The sequence below is a fragment of the Hemiscyllium ocellatum genome, chromosome 18, assembly GCF_020745735.1.
Source record: "Hemiscyllium ocellatum isolate sHemOce1 chromosome 18, sHemOce1.pat.X.cur, whole genome shotgun sequence".
Taxonomy (NCBI): Eukaryota; Metazoa; Chordata; class Chondrichthyes; order Orectolobiformes; family Hemiscylliidae; genus Hemiscyllium; species Hemiscyllium ocellatum.
Genome location: NC_083418.1, coordinates 52548826 through 52572918, shown reverse-complemented (window position 1 = coordinate 52572918; position 24093 = coordinate 52548826). Strand labels below are relative to the sequence as shown.

Here is a 24093-nt window from a genome sequence, read left to right as displayed (position 1 = left end):
AAGAACAGGAAATGACATCTCCAACCCTCAGAAACTCAAATTTATAAATAGAAAGTGGGTTACACCACCGGTGCTTCATTTGGAGACTCACTGATGATGATACCTGGTATGGTGACGAAACATCTGAAAACGAACCTTCCAGCTCAGCAAGCGAACCTACATCCAGAATATAATTCACTATCTGAAATTTTAACATAAAAATACAGATTCAGAGCTTTTACATTTCCATTTTGTTGGCTGTGAAAAGATTTCAACACGATTGCCTGCTATATCTGTGTCAGTATTCCTCTTAGCCTGTTACCAGATTCAGACTGACATTGAGAAAGGTTGTGTTGCAAACTCCTTACATATTAATGTCAATGCACGATCACTAACAGCTCACTACCATTACACTGCCTATTACTGCCACCTCACTACATACTATTGTCAACTCCCTCCCTTTTATTGCCAACTCGCCATCTATCACTGCAAAACTCTTTACACGTACGAACTCACTACATGCTGCTAAAATTTAGGAGCATTTTCCGACAACCTCCTTGCTTTCTCACGCTCCTGCAAAGCTTTTGTTATCTTCTTGGAGCGGCAGCACACGGAGCTGTGAGCGGAGCCGCTGATTGGTGGAGCCAAGAGGAACCCGGAAGCGCGAGACTCCCGGGGATGGGGAGTTCGAGACGGTGCGGAGACTAGAGGAGAAAGAGAGAGATGTGTATAGTGCAGAGGGTGCCGTAGAGGAAAGGGGAGAGGTGCAGGGTGTACGGGCTGCAGTAGAGTAGAGGAGAGGGGAGGTGCAGGGTCTGCAGCAGAGGAGAAGGGAGGTGCAGGGTGTACGGGCTGTAGTAGAGGAGAGGGGAGGTGCAGGGTGTACGGGCTGCAGGAGAGGGGAGGTGCAGGGTGTACGGGCTGCAGCAGAGGAGAGGGGAGGTGCAGGGTGTACGGGCTGCAATAGAGGAGGGGGAGGTGCAGGGTGTACGGGCTGCAGCAGAGGAGAGGGGAGGTGCAGGGTCTGCAGGGGAGGGGAGCGGTGAGTCACGCAGAGATTGCTGTATCGGGGCGGTGCATCTTGCAGAGCTGCAGAAACAGCGTGGTACATCGTACATAATGCAGAGCGCCCTACTCCTCTTGCTTCTGTCCGTGGCCCCCTTTGCCCACTGTATTCCTGCTTTGCACAGGGAACTGCTCCAGGAAGATGCGACTGAGAGCGTGGACCAAACGAGCCTCCGGGAGATGTTTGAGGAGGTGGAGGAGCTGATGGAGGACACACAGCAGAAGCTACAAGGAGCCGCCCGGGAGGTAAAATATTTCATTTCGGACGCGCCTTATTTTGCAGTTTCTGAATTCTATTATATTGCAACGGTCAGAGCAGTTATCCATCCAACCCTGTACTGAGAGTTTACAGCTGCTCAATGACATTAATACTTTTGGCTTTCTTCTAAACGAGACTACTTGCTTTTGGATGATGGATTGTGGGAGAGAAGAGAATTACTGCGCAGTTTTAGAAAGTGGTTGGGTTTAACTGCCCAGTTATAATTTTTCCTTTTCCCGATTTTGATATTTTTCACTCAGCATCATTCAGAGTGATTTTAATTCCTCGAAAAGTTTCTTCCTATCAGACAAGTTTGGCTCCTTATGGAGGCCATCGGACACTCTAACTGCTTTAGTTATAGTTGGGTTGGGATATTTTTTCCCTCTTGGAAATGCGGTTGGCTGTCTTTTTCAAAAATAAATCTGACGTAATTGAACACCCTGGATGGTCTGTACTGGGCTGAAAATGTGTTGCTGGTTAAAGCACAGCAGGTCAGGCAGCATCCAAGGAACAGGAAATTCGACGTTTCAGGCCAGAGCCCTTCATCAGGAATGATTCCTGATGAAGGGCTTTTGCCAGAAACGTCGAATTTCCTGTTCCTTGGATGCTGCCTGACCTGCTGTGCTTTAACCAGCAACACATTTTCAGCTCTGATCTCCAGCATCTGCAGACCTCACTTTTTACTGGTCTGTACTGGCTCTTCCTTAACCAGTTTTTCCAACTTCAATTCTCTTCCTCCTACTCAAATCTCCCATGGTCATACTTCATCCCAATCTCTAATCTCTTGCAGCTCTAACTACCTGAGATAAAACAGAATACTGGAGAACCTCAGCAGATCTGGCGGCATCTTTGGAGAGAGAAATGGAAGGGAATTAATGGTTTGAGTTCGGTGTGGTTTTTCAGAACTGGAGAAGTGTCATATCAGGCTTGAAACATTAACTCTGTTTCTCCGCAGATGCTGCCAGACCTGCTGAGTTTCTCCAATATCTGATCAAAAATAGTTTAAAAACAATTTCATGACGTGAAGAGGACATCAGTTATTGTCCATCCTAATTCACCTTGAGAAGATGGTGGTGAGTTGCTGCCTTGAATTGCTGCAGTAACTGGGAGGTGGGAACACTCTGAAGGGAATTCTGGAATTTTGACCCCAGCGTCAGTGAAGGAGCAGTAAAATTACCAGGCTTTACAGAGGTGTTGTTGAAGGAGCTGAGTGAATTGGTGTGGTGCATCTTGTAGATGATGCACATTGCTGTCACAATTATTCATGGTGGAGGAAGTGAACATTGAGGGTGGTTCGTGACATGGGTGGTTCATTCCTGAAGAAGGGCTTATGCCCGAAACATCGATTCTCCTGCTCCTCAGATGCTGCCTGGCCTGCTGTGTTTTTCCAGCACCACACTTCTCAACTCTGGTTCATGACATGCTAATCGACCGGGCTGCTTTGTCCTGGATGGTTGAGAGTGTGGTGCTGGAAAAACATAGCAGGTCAGGCAGCATCAGGTGAGCAGGAAAATCGATGTTTCGGGCAAAAGCCTTTCAAGGGGTCATCGATTTTCCTGCTCCTCTGATGCTGGCTGACCTGCTGTGCTTTTCAGCGCCACACTCTCGACTCTCCATCTTCAGCCTCATTTTCGCCTAGTTGATTTTGTCTTGGATGGTGTCAAGCTTCTTTTGCTGTTGAAGCTGCACTCATCCAGGCACATGGAGAGGATTCCATCACACTCCTGACTTGTGCCTTAGAGATGGTGAACAGGCTTTGGGGAGGCAGGAGACTGGTCACTTATTATAGAACACTCAGGCTCTTGCCCTAAGATGGAGGAACAGAATTAGGCTGTTTGGCCCATCAAATGTGCTCCATCATTCAATCATGGCTGATACGTTTCTCAACTCTCTTCTTTATAACTGTGGATCCCCTTGCTAATCATATTTACACAGTTGGACCAGTTCAGCTCTGGTCAGCAGATAGCACTTCTGGATACCAAACCTACTGAAGAAACTTGAACATATTTTAGAGTAACAGTTTGCTACCAAGCCATTTCAGGGGAAGTTAAATGATGGATTTTTCAGGTGGTAACTATTAAGATGGGTAATGTTTGTTTAACAAGGAAATTCCAGAGTCTGTGGCCTCAATAACTGAAGGCACAGTAATGGAGGTTGGATCCGAGGAGTGGTAGATGGAGTTTAATTTAGGTAAAGGTGAGGTGCTGCATTTTGGAAAGGCAAATCAGGGCAGGACTTATACACTAATGGTAAGGTCTTTGAGAGTGGTGCTGAATAAAGAGACCTTGGAGTGCAGGTTGATAGCTCCTTGTAAGTGGAGTCACAGGTAGATAGGTTGGTGAAGACGGCATTTGGTATGCTTTCTTTTATTAGTCAGAGCACTGAGTACCAGAGTTGGGAGGTCATGTTGTGGCTGTACAGTACATTGGTCTGGTCAGTTTTGGAATATTGCATGCAATTCTGGTCTCCAACCATTTGGAAGGATATTGTGAAACTTGAAAGGGTTCAAAAAAGATTTACAAAGATGTTGCCAAAGTTGGAGGGTTTGAGCTATAGGGAGAGGCTGAATAGGCTGGGGCTATTTTCCCTGGAGGGTTGGAGGCTGAAGGGTGACCTTAGAGATTTATAAAATCATGAAGGACATGGATAGGGTAAACAGATAAGGTCTTTTCCCTGGGGTGGGGGAGTCCAGAACTAGAGGGCATAGGTTTAGGGCGACAGGGGAAAGATTTAAAAAGGGACCTAAAAGGGCAACGTTGTCATGCACAGGGTGGTGTGTGTATGGAATGAGCTGCCAGAGGAAATGGTGGAGGTACAATTACAGCATTTAAAAGGCATCTGGATGGGTATATGAATAGGAAGGGTTTGCAAGGATATGGATAAATGTTGGCAAATGGGACTAGATTGGGTTGGGATATCTGGTTGGCATGGACAAGTTGGGCTGAAGGGTTTGTTTTCCATGCTGTACTTCTCTATGACTCAAGAGAGCAGACTTTGAAAAGGGGAGAGATAATGTTGGGGTGCTTACAATTTGTGCAACTGTTTCTAGATTGCATTTTGTTAAACAAAACAAATGATCTTTTATGTAGCCTTTAAACTAAACAGTTGTATACATGCCCAAATTAGGAGGGGGGTGGGGGGATGGGGGTGAATACTAAAGCTTCATGGTTAGGATACAAGTTCTTAAAACAACCAGCATCTAGTGTCTCAGTTGAGTGCTGCATTTAGTTACAGAATATAGTATGTGAAGCCTACATTAACATGATTACTTGTGGCTGAAACAAATGATAAAGTTCAGCTTGAATTCTATGTTGAATAAAATGGGGCATTTACAAAGTGAAAATAAGAAGGTTGTTGATAAATGAAAGCAATTTGCCTGACTATGGTAAGTATTAGTTGTCAGTCCTTTTAATGACAGGCTTAAATCAGACATGGGTAATTTATTCAGACACTGCTTACTGTCTTTAGGAATGATTTTCTTAATGCACAGTATTTTCAATTTGGATACTATAAATGTTGGGAGGCAATGGCCTAGTGATAGTATCACCAGACTATTAATATTGAAGAACAAGTACAAATACAGGTGACTAGGCTATTAATACTGAAGCTGAAAATGTGTTGCTGGAAAAGCGCAGCAGGTCAGGCAGCATCCAAGGAACAGGAAATTCGACGTTTCGGGCATAAGCCCTTCGTCAGGAACTCCAGCATCTGCAGACCTCACTTTCTCCTATTGATACTAAAGAGAAAGTACATAGAGATGTATAGCACGATAGCAGACCCTTTGGTCCAACTCATCCAAGCCAACCAGATATCCCAACCCCATCTAGTCCCATTTACCAGCACTTGGCCCATATCCCTCTAAACCCTTCTGATTCATATACCTATCCAGATGCCTTTTAAGTGTTGCAATTGTACCAGCCTCCCCTGGTAGCTCATTCCATACACGCACCAGCTCTGTGTGAAAAAGTTGCCCCTTTGGTCCCTTTTTAAATCTTTCCCCCGTCGCCCTAAACCTATGGCCTCTAGTTTTGGACTCCCTCACCCTAGGGAAAAGTGTTTGTCTATTTACCCTATCCATGTCCCTCATGATCTAATAAACCTCTATAAGGTTGCACCTCAGCCTCCGATGCTCCAGGGAAAACAGCCCCAGCCTGTTCAGCTTCTCCCTTTCGCTCCAATCCTCCAACCTTGGCAACATCCTTGAAAATCTTTTCTGAACCCTTTCAATTTTCACAACATCCTCCCTACAGGTAGGAGACCAGAATTGCACACAATATTCCGAAAGTGGCCTGACCAATATTCCGTACTGCCGCAACATGATCTCCCAACTCTGATACTGAATTCTCTGACCAATAAAGGAGAGCATACTGAATGCCATCTTCACTATGCTATCTACCTGTGACTGTACTCGCAAGGAGCTAAGAACCTACACTTATTCTGCTATAACATATGGTTCATTAAGGTGAATTAGGTGTAATGCAATTGACAAATTGGGGACACTGTGTTTCTAAAGAGCGAACTTTTAAAGTGTGGGTTGGCTATAACATGACTATATCACCAATCCTTCAAGCACTGTTTCTAAAGTGCTATTTTTCTACAACAAGTATGGAATCTTCGCATTATAGAAGAATTACCTGTAGTGTACTGGGGACCTAGGTTCAAATGCTGTCATGAATTCGATTAAAAACAAAATTAAGAGGGTCAATTAGCTCAGTTGGTTGGATAGCATTGGTTCAAGTCCCACACTGGCTGAGGTTAGCGTGAAGGACTCTCCTTCTCAACCTTTCCCCTTGCCTGAGGGGTGGTGACCCTCAGGTTGAACAACCACCAGTTGTCTCTCTGTGAGATAGCAGCTTGATAGCCTGTATCCTTTTGCCAGCAACACCAGGTCCAACAAAGGGTCTCCTTCTTTTCCCTGATTATGTTGCTCAGTTGAAAATGGAAGGTTCTTAGAAATACAAGTCTGCACGGCGTGGAGAAATAAGCAGAAGACATACCTTGAGAAACATCATTACTACAGTACAATAGAACCACACATTCCAAAGAAGTTAGATTAGATTACCTACAGCATGGAAACAGGCCTCTCGGCCCAACAAATCCACACTGACCCCCTGAACAGAAACCCACCCAGACCTATCCCCCTCTGACTAGTGCACCTAACATTATGGGCAATTTAACGTGGACAATTCAGCTGATCTGCACATCTTTCGACTATGGGAGGAAACTGGAAAACCAGAAGGAAACCCACGCAGACACAGGGAGAATGTGCAAACTCTACACAGACAGTCGCTTGAGGTTGGAATCGAACCTGTGTCCCTGGTGCAATGAGGTAGCAGTGCTAACCACTGAGCCACCAAATGGTGTAAGAGGGCAGCTCTATCCTTTAGTAGACAAGTCTTTGAAATTTGAGACCAATAAGAAAAAGCAAATCCCTTGTGTTCTATTTATAGGGAAATTGAATTATAAAGCAGGGCAGTTTATACTAAACTTCGATCTAGCCTTGGTTTGATGTCCTGGAGAGTGCTAAGCACAGTTTAGTTGTCATCTGTCAAAGTCATAGAGAAGGACGAGAGAGTGCAAAAAAGGTTTAGAAGGCTGATTGCAGGATTGAGAGATTATACATGTAGGGAAAGATTATACAGCCTCGATGGTCCTTTTCCATAGAGTAGAGAACACCTGGTGGCTGATCTGATACAAACCTTTAGTGTAGGCATGGAGGAGATGTCTTCCACTATCTAGGAGACCAGAACTAAAATCATCAGAAATATAAAATAGTTGTTAATAAATCCAACAGCGAATTCAGGACAAATATCCTTTTTTCTTCCAGAGTGTTTAGAATTTGGAACTCACTATGACAGTGTGTAGATGAATACCATATTCCTGAAGAAGGTGGATGAATGCATTGGGGAGAAAGGAGTAGAAGGGTATGTTGATAATTTGAGGTGAAGTTGGGTGTAAGAGGCTGATGGGGAGTATAAACGCAGCAAAGAACATTGGTCCCTAAGGTCTGTTCTCTGCTGTTAATTACTGTATAAAGATAGTCAGCTTTGAGTGTTGATTTTCAAATTGGTTAACTCACCAAATACAAGCTGCAAAATGTACACTGGAAGTGTTAAAAAGTTGACTTAAATCATTCGTGCCAGACAGGAATGTTAATGTGTACAAAGAGACATTTTTTTTCATCAGAGGGTTTCCTAAAAATCCAGGCAGTAAGCCAAAATATCCTGGAAGAAATTTCACACCACAGGGGATCAGAGTGAAATGTAAACTTCATTCACTTTGCGTAGTTAATCAAGCCATTCCACATAGAGAAGGTGATCGTAATACAAAAAAGGAAGAATTTGCATTTCTGTAGCACCATTTACAATCTCAATGGGTGTCTGAAACACTTCACCACCATTGAAGTACCTCTGTAATTTAGTAACTGCTGAAATGTAGGAAGCAGTGGAGGCAATTGGTGCAGCTAGGTCTTATATAGCTCCCAGCTTAGAAGTTACTGAAATAGATTTTGAAAGGAAACTTTTCAGGGATATCAAAATCAGTAAGAAGAAATTTTATGATTATATCAAAGGAAAGCAAGCTGGTCAGCAGCAATGTTAGTGTTTTAAAGACTGAAAGTAGGGATATTGTCAGTGACAATGGGGAAATGGCAGACATATTGACGAATTATTTTGCCTCCATATTTACAGCATAAAAGTAGAGTAGCTTGCTGGATGTACTGAGAAAATTACTAGTGGATTGGGAACAGAGACTAAATAAAGTTAATGTAAGTAAACATTGATAGTGAGGAATTTAATGGGATTAGTGACAAATCCCTGGTACCTGACGTTTTCCGCCCAAGGGTGTTAACGGAAGTGGGGAGCACGTTGTTGATGCTGTAGCTACAATTTGTCAGACTTTCCCGGATACAGAAGAATTGGAAAATTGCAGTCTTCTTTTAAAGAAGGCTGAAAGAGGACAAACAGGAAATGACTTACCAATTTGGCTAATATCTGTTGTGGTGAAATTGTTGAGTCTACAATCAAAGATGGGGTAACTGAACACCCTGAAAATTTTCAGTGAGAGCTAGCATGGATTGCTGACAGGTAGGTCATAACTGATAAACCTCATTGATTTTTTGTGAAGAGGTGATTAAGTAGTGGACAAAAGAATGTTAATGTATTTTGGTTACATGGAGCAAGAAGTTAACTACCTTGGATGTCCAAAGCAGCTTTTGAGATTTTGGGTACATAATCTTTAAAATGTCACAGACAAGTGAAGAAAATAATCAAGAAAGCAAATGGAATACTGCTGTTTATATCTAGAGGACTGAATTATAAGGATGTGTCCAAGGATACTGAAGGAAGTAAGAGTAGAAACTAAGGTCACGTCATAATTTCCCAAACCTCGTTAGGTACAGGAATACTATCACAGGACTGGAGGGTTAGTTGTTACTTAAAGGGTTAAGGGGTAAGCGCAGCAACCGTGGCAGCCACTTTAAACTCTTGTGATGGGAAGGCTTTGGGAAGTGATAATCCCTGGCAAAATTTACTCTTCACTTGGATAATATGAATTATTGAAGGAAAGCCAACCCAGATTAGCTTAAAAAGATTGTTTAACGAATTAGTTGTTTGACGTAGTGAGGGCTGCGCAGCTAATGGGCAATATGGTTGAGATGGTATAAGATGACTTCCAGGAGGTTTAATAAGGCCATGCAACAGGTTTGACAGCAAAGTTAGAGCTCGTGGAATAAGAGGGACAGTGACAGCAAACGAGTGTAGTGGCTGTTTTTCATGCAGGGCGAAGGTTTATAGTATGGCTCCACAGGAATCTGTATAAGGACCGCCTGCTATTTTTTATATATTAATTGTATGTCTTGGCCACAATTTTAAAATTTACAGTTGGGACATAACAGCAAGAGTAAGCCATTCAGCCTCTCTGGTCCATTCCACCATTCAATATATTCATGGTTGGTTTGATTGTGGCATTAACTCCATTTTGCTACCTTCCCCCTCCATCCCAGATTCGAAACCTTAGCTTGCTCTCTATCCATGGATACTGCCTGCCCCAGTGTGATTCCAGCATTTTTGTTTGTTTTCAGTACAGATTCCAACATCTACAGTGACTTGGTCCTGCTCTGTAACCATATATTTTTATGGCTACTCCCAGTTCATTTTCTGGTAACCACAGTACATTGATAGTGGGATAGTTCATTGATAATGTGATAGAGTATAATGGGAGCGATTGCTAGATTCAGTTTCTTGTTCGAAGTGGTTTCTGCCTGCTCTTGTATGGCATAATTTTTGAGGCATTATGAATATCGTGCATTCATCAACAAACATCTGACCTTTATGGTGGTGAGAAATTTGTTGAAGTAGCTGACTGTGAATTTGCCCTGGACAGTGACTGCCTTTGTTAGTGCACAAATACAAATCAACAATCTGTGAAAAAGAAATAACATTGGGAGTCGTGGATCAACTCAAATTAATGGGCAGTTTGCACCAGTCTGATGTTGGCCTGGCACAAGTAAACCCTCCGTCAGTCACCACAGAATTGATGGATTTGTGGTGTAAATGTGAATAAACATTTCAGCCATTACATTGATTTTTAATTTCCTAATATAAGGATTCCCAATAATGTAATTTTGTAGTCATCACATATAACTCAGAGGCTTAGAAAGGGAGCACTTGAAACTGCACAGTCTCATTCCTCCAAGTCTAAATTATTGAAAACTTTCTTGAATTTAAAACATAAACACTTTTTCCTTTTTTAAAATTAAATTTGGTTTTCTCTGATGTCTTTCATGGAGTCCTATTTTCTCACTTCCTTATTTGCCTTTTTATCTGATTTCCTCCTTGTGCTGTTTCTTTAAATCTAATTGGTTAAGGAGGTAAACTGATATTCCGTTTGAGCAGATATGTAGTGTCTATTCCTAATTACCCTTGAGAAGGTGATAATGAGCTGCATTCTTGAACTACGATGGTCCCCGTGCACCGCACTGTTGCTAGGGAAGGTGGTCCAGGGTTTTGACCTAGGGATAGTGATGGAACATGATATAGTTCCAAGTCAGGAAGGTGGGTGGCTTTGAGGGGAATTTGCAGGTGGTGGTGTTCCAAAGCACCTTCCATTTGTTTTTCTAGGTGGTTATGTGTGTGGGGTTGGAAAGTGCTGTTGAAGCAGTGGTTGTTGTATTGTTGCAGTGCACCTTGTAAGTGATGCACACTGTAGCCACTGTCAGTGATGGAAGGAGTGAATGCTCACATTGCTGAATGGGATGGGCTGCTTTGTCTTGGATGGTGTCAAGATTCTTGTCATTTTAGACCTATTCATCCAGACAAGTGGACATTATTCCATCACTTCAAGGGCTTGGGCGTTGTAGATGGTGGACAGGTTTTGTGAAGTCTAGATGGGTTACTCACAGAAGAATACCAAACCTTTGACTTGCTCCTTTTTTAGATTAGATTAGATTAGATTAGATTAGATTACTTACAGTATGGAAACAGGCCCTTCGGCCCAACAAGTCCACACCGACCCGCCGAAGCGCAACCCACCCATACCCCTACATATACCCCTTACCTAACACTCTGGGCAATTTACATAGCCAATTCACCTGACCTGCACATCTTTGGACTGTGGGAGGAAACCGGAGCACCCGGAGGAAACCCACGCAGACACGGGGAGAACGTGTAAACTCCACACAGTCAGTTGTCTGAGTCGGGAAAAGATGTCCTGTAGACAAGATGTTTAAGTATTGGTCCAGTTAAGTTTTTTTGGTCAATGGTAATCCTTACGATATGAATGAGGTGGATGCAGTGGTGGTAATGGTATTGAATGTCAGTGGGATACGATTAGATTATAGCCCCAGCCTGAAAGTTGTCCAGGTCTTGCTGCATATGGACACTAACCTGTTCAGGACCTGAGGAGTCAAAAACAGTATTGAAGTGTGCAATTGTCAGCTAATGTCCCTGCTTGAGAGACCCCAAGGCTTTTGCATGTAGCTGCTAACAAGAGGGAATCTTGTGCTGAAGCAAGTGAAAACCAGCCATTGGTGGGAACAAAAGGGGACCATTCAGTTAATATGTCAGCTCCATCTGCCTTAATACCAGCCACAATAAGAATAACTCATTGTCAGTCTTGAAATCTAAAATTGTCTCCCAGCAGGGAGATTGGGGGCTGCAATAACTGGATTTCCACAACTTATTTGTGCCGAATAGTGTTTTTGATTGCAGCCCTGTGCTGTCTCACTCTAAGTTTATGATCAGACTCTTTGTTCAGAACTCTCCGTATTGACCCAGTCAGACCAGTATTTCAAAACCTTTCTCAGATTACCCTTAATCTTCAAAACTCATGGGTGTGCAATTTAGTTGTTTTTAACTTCTTTGCTGGTGTTAATAAATTCTTTCGATTTTCACGCAGGTTATATTCGACACTCTTGAAATTTTTGCGCTGCTGCAGTTCTGGCCCATTGACCTTTCCTGACTTCTGTCACTCCAGTATCAATGACCATCTTTTCAGTTGTCTGGTTCCTAAGCTCTTGGTTTTCATTGCTTAACCTCTAGGCACCTGTCTGTCTCGGACCTTTTAAGATCCTTCTTAAACCCTCATTCTTTGATCAAAATTCTTTGCCAGTTGTCTTAATGCCATTCAGTGAGTTAGTATTACATTTTGTCTTGCCTCTGTGAAGTTGCTTGGGATGGTTTATTGTGCTATCAGTGTTTTGTTATAGAAATGCAAATTATTGTTGAAAATAACTTGGTTACATGGTGCCTTTCAATCTAGGAAGATACTCTAGATGGGAGAGGTAACATCATCCCTCAGCCTTTTAACCTCGAGGGAATGTAAACCAAGTCTGCACAGCCTGTCCTCGCCAATCTTCTCAGTTAATTAAAAGCAGGAATTTGTTGTCTAAATGTAATCGCAGATGGAGTTGAAGCAAGGGAGGATGTTACGGGATCTGGAGAGCGTATCCGCCAACTACAGCAAACTTGGCGCACATTCCAGGGCGAGAAACTTGACTATCAGCGCTCTTCTGGAAAACAACAAGGTAAGCTCACTGGAAACTTCAGCCTGCTTGATGGGGCAGACTTTCTGACTGAGTTGCTGAATTTGGCAGGAAGGTGTTTCCTTTAAGGCCAGTTTCCCTCCTGCACAAACACCACGAGCTATGACGCTGTAAGGTGCAGCAATACGGCATGGAATCATACAACACAGGAGTCCGAGCTGGGCTGATTGTGGCACAGACGGCACCACGCTCATCTCTCACTGTCAGAGTTTTGGGTTTTTCAGTCCCACTGTGGGAGAACGCACTATTGGAAATGCCAACTTTCAGGTGGAATGCTAACACTCTCTCCATCCACCTGATAAACTGCATGTACAAGACCCCATGGCGCTATTTTGTAAAATAGCAAGGGAGTTATCCCTGATATCTGTCTGATATTTATTCATCGGTCACCATCACAGGAACCAATCCGATAATCATCACTATGTTGCTGTTTGTGATGTTTTGCCATGCTGTGTTTCTAATATTATAACGTGACTACACTTCATAAGTACTTCATTCCCTTTACCCTGCGTAAGGGATCTCGGGTGGTGCTGAAAAACAATATAAATGCAAGCTGCCTTGTTGAGGAGGAAGCCATTTACTCCTCACTTCTGTCCTCGCTGTTTGAACTGGCTACCTAATTAGCCCCACTTCCTCTGCTGTTTCCTGATAGTCCTTCAAATATTTATCCAGTACTCTTTTATAAATTACTGTTGAATCATCTTGCAATGCCCTTTCAGACAATGCTTTCAGATTATGACAGCATGCTTGGGTGGTGGGAAGAGAAATCACTTCCCCCTTTAACAGTCTCCAATTTGTCAGCATTCTCTTCTCTCAGTAAACACTGATTCCAAAGTACACTAACCTACTCTAGGTTTCTGCTGCAGCTCTAAATGTAAATCCTGACTTTTTAAAAAAGCTCATTAATAGTCCACATCTATCTGTCACTTACTTATTGTTTGTATGCTAATAGAACACTTATGGGTTTCCTTTTAAGCCAACTCTTTCTCTCTTGTCATATTCTCCTTTTCTCTCTTGTCATATTCACACCGCTGAAACCAAATGCCAAACTCGAGGACACCTCTTCCTACTGGCCCCTCGACCATGAGCCCACACCCCATCACCAAACCATCATCTCCCAGACCATACAGAACCTCATCACCTCAGGAGATCTCCCACCCACAGCTTCCAACCTCATAGTCCGGGAACCCCGCACTGTCCGGTTCTACCTCCTTCCCAAGATCCATAAGCCTGACCACCCTGGCCGACCCATTGGGGCAGGAGCATGCTGAGACACTGAACTCATCTCTACCTACCTCGACACTGTCCTATCGCCCCTAGTCCAGGAACTCCCCACATACGTTCGAAACACCACCCACGCCCTCCACCTCCTCCAAGATTTTCGTTTCCCAGGCCCCCAAAGCCTCATCTTCACCATGAATATCCAATCCTTCTACACCTCCATCCGCCATGACCAGGGCCTCCAAGCCCTCCCTTTTTTCCTCTCCAGACGTCCCCAAAAGTACCCTTCCACTGACACACTCATTCGTTTGGCCGAACTGGTCCTCGCCCTTAACAATTACTCCTTTGGATCCTCCCACTTCTTCCAGACCAAAAGGGTAGCCATGGGCACACGTATGGGCCCCAGCTATGCCTGTCTCTTAGTTGGCTATGTAGAACAGTTGATCTTCCGTAATTACACCAGCACCACTCCCCACCTCTTCCTCTGCTACATTGATGACTGCATTGGTGTCACCTCGTGCTCCCCCGAGGAGGTTGAGCAATTCATCAACTTCACCAACACATTCCACCCTGATCTTAAATTTACTTGGACCGTCTCTGACACCTCCCTCCCCTTCCTGGACCCCTCCATCTCCATTAATGACGACCGACTTGACACTGACATGTTTTACAAACCCACCGACTCCCACAGCTACCTGGATTACACCTCTTCCCACCCTACCTCTTGCAAAAATGTCATCCCGTATTCCCAATTCCTCCGCCTCCGCCGTATCAGCTCCCAGGAGGACCAGTTCCACCACAGAACACACCAGATGGCCTCCTCCTTTAGAGACCGCAATTTCCCTTCCCACGTGGTTAAAGATGCCCTCCAACGCATCTCGTCCACATCCCGCACCTCCGCCCTCAGACCCCACCCCTCCAACCGTAACAAGGACAGAAACCCCTGGTGCTCACCTTCCACCCTACAAGCCTTCGCATAAACCAAATCATCCGCCAACATTTCTGCCACCTCCAAAAAGACCCCACCACCAGGGATATATTTCCCTCCCCACCCCTTTCCGCCTTCGCAAAGACCGTTCCCTCCGTGACTACCTGGTCAGGTCCACGCCCCCCGACAACCCACCCTCCCATCCTGGCACTTTCCCCTGCCACTGCAGGAACTGTAAAACCTGTGCCCACATCTCCTCCCTCACCTTTATCCAAGGCCCTAAAGGAGCCTTCCACATCCATCAAAGTTTTACCTGCACATCCACTAATATCATTTATTGTATCCGTTGCTCCTGATGCAGTCTCCTCTACATTGGGGAGACTGAGTGCCTCTTAGCAGAGCGCTTTAGGGAACATCTCCGGGACACCTGCACCAATCAACCACACCGCCCCGTGGCCCAACATTTCAATTCCCCCTCCCACTCAGCCGAGGACATGGAGGTTCTGGGCCTCCTTCACCGCCGCTCCCTCACCACCAGACGCCTGGAGGAAGAACGCCTCATCTTCTGCCTCGGAACACTTCAACCCCAGGGCATCAATGTGGACTTCAACAGTTTCCTCATTTCCCCTTCCCCCACCTCACCCTAGTTCCAAACTTTCAGCTCAGCACTGTCCCCATGACTTGTCCGGACTTGCTCCTTTTCCATCTATCCACTCCACCCTCTCCTTCCTGACCTATCACCTTCATCCCCTGCCCCCCACTCACCCATTGTACTCTATGCTACTTTCTCCCCACCCCCATCCTCCTCTAGCTTATCTCTCCACGCTTCAGGCTCACCGCCTTTATTCCTGATGAAGGGCTTTCGCCCGAAACGTCGATTTCGCTGCACTTTGGATGCTGCCTGAACTGCTGTGCTCTTCCAGCACCACTGATCCAGAATCTGGTTTCCAGCATCTGCAGTCATTGTTTTTACCTCCATATTCTCCTTTTGGCAGTCCTGCTTTTGTCTTGCCCTTAGCTTATTAAATATGGCCAAGATCTCATTTGAATACACCACCAGACACACAACTGAAAGAACTGTGGAAGCTGGAAAGCTGAAACGAAACAGAAATTGCTGGAATTTCTGGCAGATCTGTGGAGATAAATCAGAGTTAATGTTTCGGGTCCAGAATAGATCATACACCCAGTTGTCTTTTTTTTCCGTCTTTATTTCAAGATATTCTCAATGTCCCTCATTATCCAAGGTGCCCTGGCTTTGATTTACTAAAGTGTACCTAGCCCATCTGTAAGACATCTCCTCTGCATAGATCACCCCTCATTCTTTTCTGCCAGTCTTTGATTCTATTTTTCTCTTGGTGAGATTGCCTCTTATCACATTGCAGTTAACCTGTTTTGATACTGTACTTTTTATTGATTCCCGTCTTCACTGATCCAATCCCGATAATCCCTCTCACCCAGCAATCTCCCACTGGCATTGGACCCATTTGGCTTAACTACACTTAGATGACCCAGATTCAGCAATGACTCCTTTTCTGATGGATCACTGATAAGTCAGTAAAGGAAGTTTCCTGGACTTGTTTCAGAAATTCCTTACCCCTCCTTTCTCTTTAATGTATTCAAAATATTAAGGTAATTAAGTCCTTTGGTATTACTATTGTGATATCCCAGCAGTTTTGATGATCTTTTTGTCCAGTTATTGAAGACCTGTGCAGTACAACAGACTCGCTCTTACTTAACTCTATCTCTCTAGTGAGTACTATCATCACTTTCAAGTCATTCTCTTTCTAACCTTTACAATGTCTTCCCAAAACAATACTGCCAAAACACCTCTGTTTTCCTTCTATATCTTCTATAAATACTTTATATCCTTGAGTATTTAGTGTCCACTTTGCTCCTTGTAAGTCACATTTCTGTTTTTGCTATTATATCATATTCCCACCTGGTGATTGTTTGTAACGCATGAATCATATTCCCCACATTTTGTGAATTTTCATACATGCATTCTATAGCTGTCTTTATTCTAAACCTAGCCACATGGTCCTCCTTAGTTCATTCATATCTAATACAGTACTGGTCCCTTTTCTTGGGCTATCCAGCACCCAACCCTTTCGGAATCTTATTCCGATGTTCCTACACCTTTAAAATTGTACAGTTCAACTTGTATTGCTTTTCCCTATTCCTCCTACCAAATTATATCACTTCATATTTCTCTGTGCAGTGCAAACTCGATTATCCAAACGAGATGGGCGGGCACGGTTTTGTTCGGATAATCGATTATTCAGAAAATCTATTGAATGTCGTTCCTCTGGGGCTCGGAATTTTAAAGTCCGCTTCCCATTCAGGAGACTACTAGCAGCACAGTGTGTGGGGCCCCACCCCCAACAGGACCCCCCCCCCCCCCCCCCAAACCTGGTCCATCACCGCCCCCTGCCTCCCCAACCTGGTCCAACCTCCCCCCACCACCCTCAAACCCCCAACTCCATTCAAACCCCATCCCTCCACTCCATCCAAATGTGTTCCCTGTGCCCCAGCACAAAGCAGGGGAGCCCCCCACCCCCACCCCCCGGGCCATCTGGACTGCGCACCAACAAAACTGCTGCTCCTGCTGCCTTTGTGGGGTAAGTCTCCAAATAGCACACAGCCCCACACACAACTTTTTACTGCAAAGTTTTGACAGGTTCCACGTTTGCCCTGCCCAGGACAATGCTGGAGAGATTATTCCAGGGGGTGCAGGGTGGAGGTTAGGGTCCACCCCTCTGTAGAACTCCGGGGAAAGTGAAAAGAGAGAGAGAGAGAGAGGGTGGGAGGTCAGTCATTTGGAGACGGTGCCTGTTTAATCACGGTAAACAAAAGACGCGATCTGGAAACACGTCTTTGGTGTGATGTTTCTATATGGACCTTGAGATCTCCTTTGGATGATTCGATTTTTGGATAATTGGTATTCGGGTAATTGAGGTTCCCCTGTATTAATTTTGATCTGCCATGTGTCAGTTGAATTCGCCATCTCTTTTCTACAGAAACTTGTTGCTGTCTTCCTCATTTACTACTATTACAGATTTCATATCATGAACAGATTTAAATTTATGCTGTGTTTACATTGGGTCATTACTATAATTCTAAAGGACCAGTGATTCTAATACAGACCTCTGTGTTGGTGAAGCTTTTAATCGATTCTACTGCTGTAAGCAAAATATTCAAAGCATGTTTCTTTTCCCCTGCTGACAGATGTTTCACAGAACAAAATTGATCCAATTTATCTTGCTATGCAGGCTATAACTGGACAGCTTGTTCCAGACTCTGTGTGTGGGGAGAAGGAAGGGAAGGAGGATGGTTCTGATAAATCACTTTGACCCAGAAAAATGATTGCCCTTTTTATGTGTTCTTGTCAGCACCCGGGTAGATTTCTGATGAACGTAACTCTTTATGTGCATGTGATTTCAGTTTTATATTCCTGAGGCATTAGATCATGTTCAAATGCAACTCCACATATTTGAATACATAACCCAGGCTGAGCTTCAACCTGCAGTCCTGAAGGAATACTGCATGGTTGGAGAGGGATGTGGGATGGTGGCTCAGTGGTTAGTACTGCTACCTCACAGCGCCAGGGACCTGGGTTTGAGTCCTACCTCGGGCGACTGTCTGTGCGGAGTTTGCGCATTCTCCCTGTCTCTGCGTGGGTTTCCTCCGGGTGCTCAAGTTTCCTCCCACAATCCAAACACGTGCAGGTTAGGTGAATTGGTCATGCTAAATTGCCCATGCTAAATTGCCCATAATGTTAGATGCGTTAGTCAGGGGTAAGCATAGGGCAGGGGAATGGGTCTCGATGGGTTACTCTTTGGAGGGTCGGTATGGACTTGCTGGGCCGAAGGGCTTGTAGCATACTGGAGGGAATCTAATCAAGTGGTTGGAGGGGCCACCTGGCTGGGATTGCTGGGGCCAATATCTACCCCTTAATGACAATTACAAAAACAAATGATCTGTTTGTTGTCTCACTACTGTTTAGATGAGCTTGCTGTGTCACATTTCCAGTATTCTAAGAGTAACTCTAGGCCAAAGCACTTCATTTGTTGTAAAATTCTGTGAAACATCATGATAACATGAAATGCACTATAGAAATCTGAAGTTTCTTTTCTCTTCTGACTTGAATAAACTTGCACAATTTTGCAGATTTTAGGCTTTTTGCTCTTGAACAGCTAGCTCAATGGAAGCATTCAGGAGCAAGGGTCCTAACAAATTTTAATTTTACTGCTTTAACATTTTTTTGGGGGCTATGGAAAGGCTTTCCAAGCTCAACCTGTTGCTGCCCATGTCTGGAAAATGTGATTCAGGCCGCCATGGTTTCCTTGAGAAAATAAATTTTAAAAAAAAAACACGTCGGTGACCACGAAAGTTAGCAAACCTCCTCTGCATTCTCGATTCCAGGCTGAGACCACACAGTGGCCATCAATCCCAAAATGTTTTGGTTTAGATATTTTATTTTGAAAGATACATTTTAAAAAACCTCTCCCAACTGCTTCAGCGCAGACCAAAGCTGTTTACAGCCTTGACAACCCAACCCTCTCTAGATACTGCTCTGGGCACGAGATTACAGAGTGCAGTTTCAATCTCGAGCCCTGCAGTCAACACTGAACTGGAAGTACTCCTCTTATCTCTGTGTTGTAGCCAGTGATTTGGTCTGTATGGGTTTGAGATTTATGTTTCTGCAGGTTTGGAAAGTGCTGTTTTTCTCCATATTCCCTGACTAGTGGATAATTGCTACACCGGAACCCTCGAGTCTGTTCAGATCAGCAACAGAAATGGATATTTGTGAGCAGGCTTGTCCATTCATGCCCCTGTTCTGTTCCACCAACTGGATCATGAACTGATCTGTGGCTAAACTCCGTTTACTAATACTGTGGATGCTAGAAGTTTAAAATAGAAAATGCTGCCAATTGAGAGAGAAATGGAATTATGTTTGTCGTCTATGACTTTTATCAGCAGAACTCTATCCCCAGTGCTATAGGAGCTGCAATATGTCTCTAGCATTTTTCTATTTTTACTCATCTCTGGATTTCCCCACCAGAAGAAATAATTTAGCTGTCTGCTCTAGGTATCCAATCTAAGCTACTTATTATTTTAACTAACTCAGTCATATTAGATTCAACCATCTAAATACCATGGAATGCAAGCTTAGTTAATGAAACCTGTCTTTATTGAGAAACTGGGGATAAAAGATCTAAGTTCAAACGGATCTATGCTGTATTTGCTTCAGAACTAATATCGCCTTCCCTTGGGGTCTGGTCATAGAGTCATAGAGATGTACAGCATGGAAACAGACCCTTCGGTCCAACCCGTCCATGCCAACCACATATCCAAACCCAATCTAGTCCCACCTACCAGCACCTTGCCCATTTCTCTCCAAACCCTTCCTATTCATATACCCATCCAGATGCTTTTTAAATGTTGCAATTGTACCAGCCTCCACCACTTCCTCTGGCAGTGCATTCCATACACCTACCACCCTCTATGAAAACGTTGTCCCTTAGGTCTCTTTTATATCTTTCCCCTCTCCCCTAAACCTATGCCCTCTAGTTCTGGACTCCCCCAACCCAGAGAAAACACTTTGTCTATTTATCCTGTCCATGCTCCTCATAATTTTGTAAACCTCTATAAGGTCACCCCTCAGCCTCCAATGCTCCAGGGAGAACAGGCCCAGCCTGTTCAGCCTCTCCCTATAGCTCAAATCATCCATCCCTGGCAACATCCTTGTGAAACTTGAAAGGGTTCAGAAAAGATTTACAACATCTTTCCGATAGGCTGGAGACCAGAATTGCACGCAATATTCCAACAGTGGCCTAACCAATGTCCTGTACAGCCGCAACGTGACCTACCAACTCCTGTACTCAATACTCTGACCAATAAAGGAAAGCATACCAAACGCCTTCTTCACTATCCTATCTACCTGTGACTCCACTTTCAAGGAGCTATGAACCTGCACTCCAAGGTTTCTTTGTTCAGCAACACTCCCTAGTACCTTATCATTAAGTGTACAAGTCCTGCTAAGATTAGCTTTCCCAAAGTGCAGCACCCCACTGTACAACCAAAGTTGGTCATCTTCCATTTTGTATCCCTTGGTGATTTTTATGTACATGGTGCCCTTCACGGTTCCCAAGCTCATCCCAATTTAGACACATGTCTGACACACAATTGAACTAAACCTGATGGCTCCGCTCTGTCTGGGTGATCTTGAACCTCACTATGTTATACTCCGACCTGCTGCTGTTTTTCAACTCTGTTGTGTTCCACTGCCTTTTTGGCAATTTCTTGTTCCCATCCCAACCGAATAGAGATGCATTTAACTTGTTTACTGAGCAAGGGGAATCTCAAACGTGTGGCTGACTCTCTCAGCAAGCTCCAACCCTTTGATTAACACCTAGGGTAATCAAAAAGGAGATGGCTGTGCAAGTTTGCCGCCTTAATTTGCTAATATGCAGTCAGTTTCACAAGCTGAGCAGATGTTTTCAGTAACCTATAATTTAAGAAAAAGATCCTGGAAGTATTTTACTGCCAATATGCACCAGTGAAATTAAGCAGTGCAGATTAACAGATTGAGGACTGCATGCATTTTGGAAGCTGTTAAACATCAAAAAATATTTATCTCTATAACTTAGTGTGCCTCCCAACTTCATGTCATCAGCAAACTTAAATGTGCAACTTTATAAGCAACTTGGTGCTCTATAAAACATGGATGCTCTGCATTTCGACGACAGAAGTAGCCTGAACCCTTGTCCAGCAATATGTTTCAACAATAGACAAAGTAAATTTTGTTTTGTGGTGTGAGCAGTCTAGCGAATTTTTCCCCATTTGTTCCAAGAACAGTAATCTGCGCTTTTCATGGTACGTGGTTTTGGTCAGCATCTTGTTCTGATTTGTAGTTCTGTGATTCATAGCTGGGGGACTGAGGGTTCCTGTTTGATGTGAGGCCACACAGCAGCAGCCATTCCCATTGATTCAGACTGAACTGAAGGCTGATTCCAAGGAATTCAGCACAAAAACACCCAGCCTTCTCAGTGCCTTGTGCTTGAATTGACTCATTGTTTGCTGCCGTTCGGAAACATTGTTAGCAGGGTCTTTGAGATGGATTCGATGTTTGTTGAAGCAAGCCACTAGACCTTTACTACCTGCTGGGAATTCAGCATGTTTGTGGTTAATCCTCTCCCTGACTCTACCTTCCCCATATCCTTTCAGTTCCCTTAGGAAAACATAATGTCATCAGTGATTTTCTTGCCGCCGCCTTGAAATCTGTATTGGCATCTCACCTTTTCTTCATGTTTATTCATAACTTGTGTGAATGGCTGCGGTCTGCCCCTTTGTGGGAGCGGGTGTGGCCCGTCCTTTTGCGGAGCGGGTGCGATGTTGTCTATCGACTTTTGGAGGTAGCATTAAGTTTGGAGGGTCTCTGGTACAAATGGGAGCAGCAAGCCACTCTGACAGGTTGGGTGGGCAAAGCTATGTCAGGCCGAGTTCAATATGGGAGAAGTGTGACATCATCACTTTGAACCGACCAGATGTTGGAATATATTCTAAACAGTGACAAACTAAGGATTGTTGTGGTTCAGGGAGAGATGGAAGCTCAGCTATATCCAGTAATTAAATGCTAGTACCTGTAGACAGATACAATCAAGAAGGCTTAAGGAGTTATCTCAATGGGGCTAGGATATAAAGTGGAGCAAGTTTATTGTTCAGTTGTTGAACCTTTGGTCAGAGCCTACCTGGAGTGACTTTGATTCTGGCCACTTCACTTTAGGATATATTGATGTTGGATGGCTGTAGCAGATTAATACTGAAGTTTAGAGTTAAATTGTGAGGACATGTTACAGAAACCAGACTTGTATTCCCTTGAGCACGGGAGATTAGAGGATAATATAAATCACTTATTTAAAATGTTAAAACAATTCGGTTGGGGAAATAAGAGATCATTTCCTCCAGTGGGGGAATCTGAAACTAATATTCCCCCTCGTGTGGTGGAGGTGCAGGACAAAGCAGCAGTCCAGGAGATGAGCAAACAAACAGAAGTTCAGAGACCAAAGAGTCCAACACACAGACTGTGCACTGTGTAAGGAAATCAAAGATAACATTGGAGAGGATCTTAAAATTAGTGCCAGCCATTTCAGAAGGCAAGTTGGAAAGCAGTTCTTCACATACAGGCGACTGGGAAGCTGGAATTTTCCCTCTCCTAACTTGGTGTTCCTGAAGTTAAGATGGGGAGTGGTCTGGAGGTGAAAGAGGGAGTTGTTGATTGGTGTTTTGAAGATTGTGATCAGTTGCTTTTTTTTAATTGAGTAAAGGAATTATGGGAAATGGAGAGGAAGTGAAGTTGGGATCCAGATTATCCATGATCCCATTGGATCGTGGAATGGGGATGACTGAATGACCACCTCCCAGCCTAACAAATTTCCATTGAGTGAGTGGCCCATCTATAGAATGAGCTTTGTTGGGAAGCGAAGAAAATGAGTTCTGATTCATCCAAATTATAAATGAGAGACTCCTCTTAATAATATTTTGGGATAGAGAACTGAATAATTTAAGATCAATAAGTCAGTTTCTTCTACAGTTGAATAAAGTTGTCCTTTAAATAACCTTTGTTTTACACACACAAAACAAATGATTAACCCCTCTGAAATAACACGTAACAGCAGGTAAACATTGTAGCTTTAAGGAATTGCATACATAGCAGAATAATACATGTGCATTGGTGTATAATCCTTCCGTTCTTGGTTAGCAACGTGACGTATGACTTGCAGCCAGCCCATCTTGAGAGGAGCTAACTAGTTTCTAAAATAATTGATATTGTATACACCATTTTGATCTTTTTAAAAAAGAACGATGAAGCAGAGTTGAAAACATCACAGAAGGGAGAGAACCTTTCAGCTTGTGTGAAATGCTGACACCTCATTGGCTGGAGCAATTCAGTGTGTGAAAGCTGCCAAGATGGTGATCCATTGGAAAAACATGCAACACGGATCTGGAACGTAATGCAACCGTGTTCCAATATTGCCTTAAACAGAGCCTTACAGCAACAGTTATCTCCCCCCACCCCTTCCCCATCGTTAATATAATGTCAGGTTTGGCGAGAACACGTTTTACTGTAATTATAGAGGTGTGGTTTATCTCTTGAAGTAATGCAGTTTCCTCATCATTGTCCTAATGAGTTACTTAACTTGAGGAAAATTTTGATCTCTAACTATATGTTTTATTTGGAAGGGGGAACGTTCAGGGTTTTGAATATCAGGAGAGCCAGCTGCCACAGTTTTTCTTTAAATGTTGGATTAATCTTTCTTGAAAGATTTCCAGTTATTCGTTGCCCAACCACAAGAACGTATTGGCTGACTCTGAGTCTGAGGCTTTTGCCATGGAGCTGTGTGGGGATCTTGTTTGGATCCCTTGACTTGAATCCTGCTTTCAGCCTGGACACTGGAACGGCCGGATACTGGAGGTGGTGCAGAGAGAGGCTGTGAGCCAAGCCCAGTGTCTAATCGCCAAATTCAGTGGGATATATTCCTGGATGCTTTATCTCTCCACCATCTTTCTTTGCCTGATGTTGCCTCTTTATATCCCCAC

General features: G+C 43.9%; 1 protein-coding gene across 2 annotated transcripts in view; it reads left to right on the top strand.

Annotated features, from left to right (window-relative positions):
* The first annotated feature begins 633 nt into the window (after positions 1–633).
* The window catches only part of LOC132824235 (dickkopf-related protein 3-like), a 36695-nt gene continuing 13235 nt past the window's right edge, over positions 634–24093 (top strand). The window contains exons 1-3 of one of the 2 annotated variants that reach the window (XM_060838550.1): positions 634–674; positions 1170–1290; positions 12204–12326. In XM_060838550.1, the coding sequence (XP_060694533.1) occupies positions 658–674; positions 1170–1290; positions 12204–12326 (261 nt within the window). In that variant the 5' untranslated portion in view covers positions 634–657. Of the gene's footprint in view, positions 675–1019; positions 1291–12203; positions 12327–24093 lie in introns of those variants that run through there. The other variant, XM_060838549.1, reaches the window with a different exon arrangement.